The sequence below is a fragment of the Mobula birostris genome, chromosome 12 (genome assembly GCF_030028105.1).
Source record: "Mobula birostris isolate sMobBir1 chromosome 12, sMobBir1.hap1, whole genome shotgun sequence".
NCBI classification, from domain to species: Eukaryota; Metazoa; Chordata; class Chondrichthyes; order Myliobatiformes; family Myliobatidae; genus Mobula; species Mobula birostris.
Genome location: NC_092381.1, coordinates 80,977,798 through 80,986,994, shown reverse-complemented (window position 1 = coordinate 80,986,994; position 9,197 = coordinate 80,977,798). Strand labels below are relative to the sequence as shown.

At 34.4% G+C, this 9,197-nt stretch overlaps 1 protein-coding gene across 1 annotated transcript in view; it reads right to left on the bottom strand.

The window, feature by feature from the left end:
• Positions 1–535: 535 nt before the first annotated feature.
• uhmk1 (U2AF homology motif (UHM) kinase 1) overlaps positions 536–9,197 on the bottom strand; it is a 33,348-nt gene continuing 24,686 nt past the window's right edge. Inside the window, exon 8 of the mRNA XM_072274208.1 lies at positions 536–8,054. Coding sequence (XP_072130309.1) covers positions 7,899–8,054 — 156 coding nt within the window. The 3' untranslated portion in view covers positions 536–7,898. The remainder of the gene's footprint in view (positions 8,055–9,197) is intronic.

Here is a 9,197-nt window from a genome sequence, read left to right as displayed (position 1 = left end):
AGAATGCTGTAGGATAGGAAATACTCTGGTTGAATTTTCAGTTGCATGGCAGATGAAGTTTAACGCACAGAAATAAACCAATATATTCTAATTGAAAAAATGAGTTGCAACATAAAAGGCACTTTTCTAAAGAGGCAGGACCTGACAGTTTGTGCACAAATCACTAATAAGGCATGCAGAATTCTGAACTTCAGCAAACTCTATTAAAGGGACAATTACGTTTTACCTTTTCAAACAATTGCCTGTCCTCAGGAAAGGTGCATAATGTTCAGCTCTTTTTAATATATTATTGTAAGGATGTGAAGGCTTTAAAGATGGTGCAGAAAAGTTTTATCAGAATGGTGCTTGGGAAGATAGTACTAATAAGCAGAAACTAATAGATTTTATAAGAGCATATACAATGATAAGATATCTAGACAGAAAAGATAGTGTCAAGCTGTGCACTTTGGTGGAGGGATTAAGGTCCACAAGTTATACCAATGTAACATGGCAAATGTTTCAATGGTAAATTCACTTTCATGACAAGACTGAAAAGTTTGTTTAGGTAGCTCTTTATTGTGACTAAAGCATAAGGCATTATTTCACCAACAAAAGATATATGTTACAAGACATAGTAGCATGTCTTTTAAGATAGTTAAGTACACAAAGCAGCAGAATAATCAATGTAACAACACCAGTGTACATAACCAAACCCTTGCATAAGGTACGTGGATGCAGCACTGTAAAACTGCTTTTCTGGAAGAGGATAGGAATTGATATACTAATTGCATATTTGGATGCAGGAACCATCTAGTAATGCTACAAGTTTGGTGGGAAATTCAACAATTTTATCATACAATAAAAACTGTACTGGAAATACAGTGATAAATTTTGTTTCCGCTTTTTCTGCAATACGGTTGTGCAAATTTCTGTCTGCAACTCAGACAGAAATTTCACGTTAATCATTGTGGTTAAAGTAATGCAGATGTGAAACAACCCATTGTTTAGAATTAATGGTCTGAAGATAAGTCAGAATTATAATCACTCATTTTTTTCCATCTTCTAAAATTTTGTAGCTACAATATCAATAGTTATTTCATTTTTCCCATGACCAATAGTACTCTGCAAATATATGTAAGTATACAACAGCTCTTAATCTATCAGGCTGGCCTGAATTCTCCCTTGCTTAATAAACTTCAGTTGGTTCTAAACTGGAGTTGCACCCAGATTATTAGCCTGCTCCAAAAGAGTTCATGTACTATTAAGTGCAGTTTCAGTGTTTTAAAATATTCAGTGGAATAAAATTTGACAATATAACCATGAATACAACACAAGCCAAAAATTTGCAAGTGGAAGAACAATCCCAATATTGCAATATACTGTATATAAAAAAACTGCCTCCAAATGTGAAAAATGATAAATCAACACTGATCCATTTGTGTCAAATGACTTCAGTCCTGGAAACACAGAATTAACTCAAACATTGGCCTTTTTGCTAAGGCAGAAATTAGCTTAAAACAGAGTTGACATTTTCTTTGAAAAAAAAATGTTGTCTCGGAAAGACGATTATCTGCAGAATAAACTTGCACAACCAGCACACCCAATGAACATTCATTCAAACTGCTTGGGAAATTAAGCTTCCCAATTATTTTGATTTGCAATTCCTGTGCATTGTCTTTTACATGACTTCTTCATTTACTAGTGTGTTTCTCTGCTCTCTGTCTTTAATCCTCTCTCTCTCCCTTCCAAAGAAATAACTGCAATAGGTTTCGGTTTCATTGCTTGGCACAAGTGTTAGAAATAGGCATCTATATGGTACTTAGCATTTTAGTGCAGACATTTTTAATTATCAATCATTATGAAATGCATAAAATGAAAGCTGAAAAATACATTTCAATGTTGCAGCAATTAATGTATACAAACTGCAGCTCAATCACAATATTATTATACACAGTTGGTTTATGCATTTTATGCATGTTCACAGTAGCATATCAATATATTAGCAAAAGAAGTATCACGAACAGCAGTATTTTATAATGAAAACAAACTAATGCACCTCCACTTACATTAATTCAGTTAGATGATGCTTCAGTGCATAATTACATTTATAGGCCCACTTTAAAAAAAACAAAGCACATACAATTCTTGTAATAGTACATAGCCAAGATATATTAAATATTGAGAAAGATCAATTTCTTGAACATCTGGCGGTAATGAATGGATTTTCAATTGCAGTTGAACACGCAGTGCTTCAGTGTTTTTCACAACAGATACAAACTGACAATATAGATACCTGACTCATTTTTTAAAAGCACTGTATTCAATCATCTGTGTTTATAAAGTTTCAGTGTTTAATATTAGACATCCAATATAGCAACCTGGATTAGGGAAAAATTATATTTGCTCATTAAAAGTTTGCCAGAAAAAAAACTGGCTTATCTATGCACTAAGAATTTTGTTCATCTTTAAAAACCTAACACAGCAGCAGAGAAATAATGGGTGATGGAGTGATCTCAAATCAGAAGTGCATTGAAAGACATCCAAATGCCAAAGTACAGGGCCACATTATGGCTGGTACATTATGTCTTAAAACTGTCTGGGGTGTTATGTTTTTGAAGACTAATGAGTTATCCAATCAGCAAACTGTCTGGAATCTGAGATGCAATCAGCCTTCATATAATGTTGTGGCTTCTACAGAAACTGCCAAGGATTACGATTGATTGTACAACTTTTAAGGACAGTTAATTTTCACTTTAACATTTTTGGGGGTTTAGAGGATAATAATTCAGAAATATAACAACATTGTATATCATACTTCTTTGTGGCAGCACATTAATTTTACAGAAATAAATTTCAAATGATAAACAATCTCTCAGTGAAAAGAAGCTACACCCAGAATTAACATTTACCAGCATATAAAACTTAGTAATTCCTTGCAAAAATCCAAATTTTCCTGTTTTACAAATGAAACTTATATCACCCTTGTCATAGCAAGAATCAAACAAATGCAAAGGAGAACCCATGGAAAATTAGAAATGGCACACAAAAAACGCAATAAAAATGCAAGAGGTTACAACTTGCATAAGCCATTCAGACTGCATTCTGAATATCGTGATCTGAAATGTAAACTGTGAACCTATTGTATTTTTGTAAGTTTTGTTAAAAATCTAAATTAAAATGTTATCTATAACTGGAGGAACAGCATGTCAGATTGAGGTGAATGATCTGAAGCACTCTTTTGGAATAGTCTTCATTTAATCACAAGATTTTTCAGCATGATTGTACTCCTCTTAGGAGTGGATATGTTGCAGATGACTGACCCTGAGAGATGCTTTGGGGATGATTCTGTAATATATTTTAAAAATAACTACTGGAATCATTCCAGTTGAGCAATTATCAACTACAGAATCTCAATGCATGGCTACATTTAATCATCAAAACCATAAAATTTATTGAAGATGGCAACAAACGCAAAGAGATAAAACATATCCAAAATCAACTGCACAATGTTCTGGTAATCACATCAGTCTTCAGGTATGTAAAAGAAAGGGTATATGAATAAAATTTTTATAAAGGCTTATGCTTTTTGAAGTGGCCCTATGCACACTGTTCAAAAGTGGAAAGTTTTATCTCTTCCCTTCCCATTTTCTCTTCTATTTCAGTAAAAAAACTGGATGCACTGCTACAAGGCATCTGGGGAAACACAAATATTCAACCCACCCCAAACAACTGCTATAAGGTGGCATGTTTATTTCTTTTGATTCAAATCTTTAGCACGGGGAACACAGAGATCAAGGGAAAAGTGTGTATGATCTGTGCAGTGTCAGATTATTCACTACTTTCAGTAGATAAACAAACTGCTGCTAGACAAATCATACAGGTCTAACACATGCATTCTTAAAAATTAATCCGAACAATGTTAACTTTCAACAAGTTACCTTACATGAGAATTTCATATACAAATCTGGCTGTATATTATTTTGTGAAACAAATTGTGATGTAACATTAGTGTGCTGATAATGAAGAGAAGCTTTGCCTTTCTATCTCTCGTTTAATCTCACTTAGATGCTGCAGTTCCTAAAAACAGAATCCAGAATACACCATGTTTACCTCCCAAGATTTTGGTGCAAAAGTAACTGGGATTGTTGCATACTTAAATGGAATATTTTACTGTCTTGTGGGTGAGTTGCCAGATAAAGAACCCTGACTCACAATTCAGTAAATGGTAAGTCACATTACATTCAAGCCCATGCTATGTATGGTTTTTAATTTGCAAACATGACTCAGGACTGATCTAAGAATGTAACCAGAATTAACTGAACTCTTAAAGCATCCAGTAGTGGAAAAAACCAACAGGTTTCTTGTGTTATCATTTAAATCCTATGGATCAACATCATAGGTTTGCATAAACACACTGAAAAAAATCTTTGGCCATTTAAAAATATGTATTATTTTGCTCCATCTGGACAGAAATTTATAAGACAAATTAATATGGCCAGAGCTCCAAAACGAGCAGTGCTAAATCCAGTTAATTATATCTACCGCAGCTCTTTCAGCCTTATTCAACAACAAATTAAACCTACTCTGTTAAAGTTCTTGTGTCCTGGAGAACTTACTTCAGGACTTACAAGGCCCTTCAAAAGGAGTTGTGATTTTTTTCAAATTTCAAAACAAGTTTTTCACATTGCAAAGATGTATGTTTTTGAAATCTCATAACCCCTTGGATTTTCTATGAAAAAATCTTCTATGTATAGTTTAAAACTTTACAATTGTTTAGAATAGATTGGAGCACACTGAAATATGCCATTGCGGTTTCATTGTTTCTAACTTCAGCATTGTGCTAATGAGAACTGTAGAATTACATGTTTAAATATTAGTACTTACTAATTTGATTAATTTCTTCCAAACATACTGAAAATCTGTTCTTTTTCAGCAGTGTGTAGCTAGATTTAATGGCTTCAAAAAATCTTATGGCAGAAATCATATAAAGATTTGAACTAGCACAAGTGACCAAATCAGAGAGTATGAACTAATATCATAAGCCAGGGAGAGTCCAGGTACATTGAAACTTAAGCGTGCACCTGGTAAGTACATTTCATATTCAACTGCTGAACTGTTTTACTCATCTGTGTGTGAGAACCGATTTCAAGTACCTATGCATTTACTTGACCAAATCCGCAAAATATACATCCAAAATTTAGGAAACCACCTTAAGAAAAATGTAATCCAAGAACCAGCACTGCATCGGAATTGAATTGGAATGTTAATATCTAGTTCAACAGAATTATTCAGATTCACTTGTTTTAAATTGGAACTGTCTCAGCCACTGGTAATACAATATTAACATAAGCAAATGACAAGATCAAAATGTACTGTATAACACAATCCATGAGGATACGAATATCCCTAGATGAATTCTCATTTCCCTACAAATATTTTAATACTTTGATAATCACAGAATATTTAAATCAGAAATCTATTAATACTAATCAAATAAAACACTAACTTAGGAGATACGCACTTTGTCTACACCAATGGCTGATTTCTGAGTGTAGATAATAAATGTTCTAAATAAATATCAGTAACAGTAAAGCAAGAAATGGTCTCGAAGTGCATTATTTAATTAAAATGAGTTGGAAGACACAAGCTCACTTTTGTGAATAAACACAAGAGCTGAGTAATGGTTTAGCGTATTCGTGTATATAGAAAATTATGGGTAAGTGTGATATGTAGGGACAGAATTTGCAGCCACATAGGAATCTGATAGCGGAAGGATGCAGTTGTGAGGCATTCCTAATTGTTGGGAGTATTTGTGTTGTTTTTTTTTACTTTGGCATAATTTGATAAGTAAACATTTTAAAATGGTTTACTTTGCTATAAAACATCTGAACTAAATGTTAGAAATACCTTTTCACAAATTGCTAAATTTAAGTTCACTGTTTTGATTCTAAATTTCTTGAGTTTAAGTCCACAGATAAATTGCTAGAGTTCATTTGTTTTGTGGCTTAAGATTGCAGAGTACAGCTAAGTGACAGAAAGACATATCAATTTTTAAAACACTTTTATAATTGCCTTATATTATAGGTTCCCAACCTGAGGTCCACGGAGCCCCTGCTTAATAGGATTGGTCCATGGAATAAAAACGGTTGGGAACCTCAGCCTTAAACGCACCTGAGCAAATGCCTGAAAGAAACAATCTCAACCGTGCATAACCATACTGCAACAATCCAACAGAGTTCTTTTTGAGACTGAATAGTTCATGTGTCTTCATAAACTGGTTCAATATTCTTGTTCTGCATTTTCTCCATTTCAGCAAGCTGTCTTTGGTTATTAGCTAGAATTGATCAACTTTATGAAATATCCTGCACCTTTACAATTCTAATATTGTAGGAATAAGTGCAATGAACTAGAACACATAACCACAATAATATTTTAACTGCTAAGGACCTGATACTAGCGCTGTGAATACTGTCAATTCCAAATGTAATCTACATTTAGGTGAGATGTTTTCCAAATCAACTGATGGGAGTCCCTGTAAAGGACTACATGGAAATATTTTTCCTAAAATATGTATTTAATATTGCCACAGTAAAATGCTGGGTACATGGAAAACTACGCAACAGTGATGCAATCCAGATTAATTGAATCTTTTGGTTAGGGTATGATTACTTTTGGTTTTTGTTTGGAGTATATATTAAATTTTACTGGAAAGTCAACATATAAATTGCACTCACCGGATTATAACATATGTGCAAACTCACTTGAACCACTGTTATGAAATTCATCTAAAAGTACTTATTAAAATCATTTAATTTTAGCAGTATCTTTTAAAATGTTTAGACTCCCAAAGTGATTTGAACAATTACTGCCAGTCTACTTAGTCATTTAGTCTAACAATGATTGCACAGTTTTACTATTTTAGAATTACTATTTTATTGTGTGGGTTGTCAATTTGCTGAAAAACTAAGTGTAGCCAGCAGTCTGATGTTTTCCTCAGCCTTTATACCAAATTACATGGAATTAATTATCTGCATGCTTATTATTTCTGATCAGATTTGCTCAAGTATTAGAACACTTGTCATTCATTATGTCTTTGTGTGCCACTGTGGTCAAAAAGTTCAAATCCAGGCTACACAATAGCCAAGCCACCCCCATGCAAGGAAAACAATATAAAAAATAACCTTAATGCAATCTCTGAAGCTGAGAAAGGATACAAGGAGCTTTCTTGTGTTTCTCCCCTAATATAAATAAATCTGCAACACACCACACATGTATACACACCATTCAAGCAGCTGTATACTAAGGCCAAAAAAAGCACTATTAAGGAATTCTAGGAGTTGTGCTCAAATATGTGTACCACTTGCCCACAATAAAAATCCATTGTTTAATGTATGTCTATTTATGCAAATACACTCACTAAAATCCTTCAAGATATCACAAATATTCTCCGTCTGATGTACCCATAGTAGCTATAGTTAAATGCTTGCAATAGGATCCTTATGACATCACTAACAGATTCAATCTATTTTACTTTTTATTCCATCATTTACAAAAAAGTGTTCTTTGATTTATTCAGATTAAGATATAGTAATCTATAATAGGCTTCATCAGCATGCTCCCCATTATCAAATGCATTCTTGTTACCTCTGCCAGCAAAACTGTTAAATTAGCATTTTATAAACCAAATGCAGTGGCTATAATTTCTAGTAATAAAATAGATTTTGTTAATAACTTGCTGGCAGTTTTAAGTGCATTAATACCTAAGTTTGTAAACCTTTTTCTAAACCAGCTGCTTAAATCAATGCTATCTTACACATAAAATGAATCAGAGCAAAACATTTAACCTTTATACTGTTGTACTGAGGAATTTTTCAAAAGGGACCTGGGTGATTGTAAAAGGTTGCATGCCCAGTTGAAACTTAAGTATCAGTAACTACTGTATGATACAGATATCCCCTCTTATAGGCACACAGAGGGTAGAACGTAGCCACAACAAACTTGCCATCGAACATTCTTCCAGTCAGCATCTGCTGAGCTATTTTGCAGTCACCAGCGCTTCTGAATTCAACAAAAACCTAGTTTTAAAAAGAAAGAATTAGTGTTGCACACCTTTTGTTTCTGTAAACCATTTGGTCATCTTGCAACAGCTACATTGTCAATTGTTGCTGAGGAAATTACATCGGAATTGGACCCTCATCAAAACGGTAGCACCTTTGGCAGTTTCGTACTAACTCTGTTCTGCACTGAGGTTTAATCTTGTGCTCTATTCTCCAGAGAGGGGCTTGACACTTGTCTGAATCAGAATGTTGTGAGTTCATGCCAACTTAGTCAGAGTTGATAGCCAAAGTATAACTTAACTATCATAAAATGTGGTACTTTTCTAGGCTGAGTCCAATCCAGACCAGCGATGCGGAAGTCTGAATATCCTCCTGTTGAATGAATTGTCTCCACTTGGTGCAGATTGGACAAAATACCCAACTTGAATCAAAATTTCTCAAAATAGCTAGATAGCGGCAGCAAAAGAATTAAGTCCCAAGATATTTCCTCATTCCCAAGTTATATCAAATCCATGCACTTAAGGTGAGAAGGAGTAAGTTTTTGTTTACACATAGAGAGTGATGGATGCCTGGAATGCACTTCATGGAGTGGTAGTGGAGGCAAAAACAATCAAGGTGTTTACGAAGTGCTTAGATAGGTACATGAATGTACACAAAATGGAACGATATGCTCAATGTGTAGGCAGAAAGGCTTAGTTTAGTTGAGCATTTGATTATATTTTAGTTTGGTACAACATTACTAGATGTGGGTGGGGCCTGTTCCAGAGCTGCATTGTTCTTCATGTTCTATCCTCCAATTATCAGGAAGACAAAATAAGCTGCGAGAGTGAACTATAAGTTGTTGGAGCAGACAACTAGCATAAGGAGGTGAGGGCATCTTGTCTCAATTCTCTTCCTCGCCTCTTTCTTTCTGGCTATATCCCTTTACGATCTCAGTTCTGATGCATGGATTTGATCCAAAACATCAACTATCCCTTTGCCTCCACAAATGCTACCTGACCAGCAGCTTGCTTTTCACTCCAAGTCCCAGATTCTGCAGTCTCATGTGCCTCTAAGTCTGCTAGACTTGGATAAGTTCACAGCAAGTGGATACTTTTTCCATTTCCTGAGGAAAGATCTTTGCATTCATCCCTACCCTACCCCTGCTGCTACAATAATCGT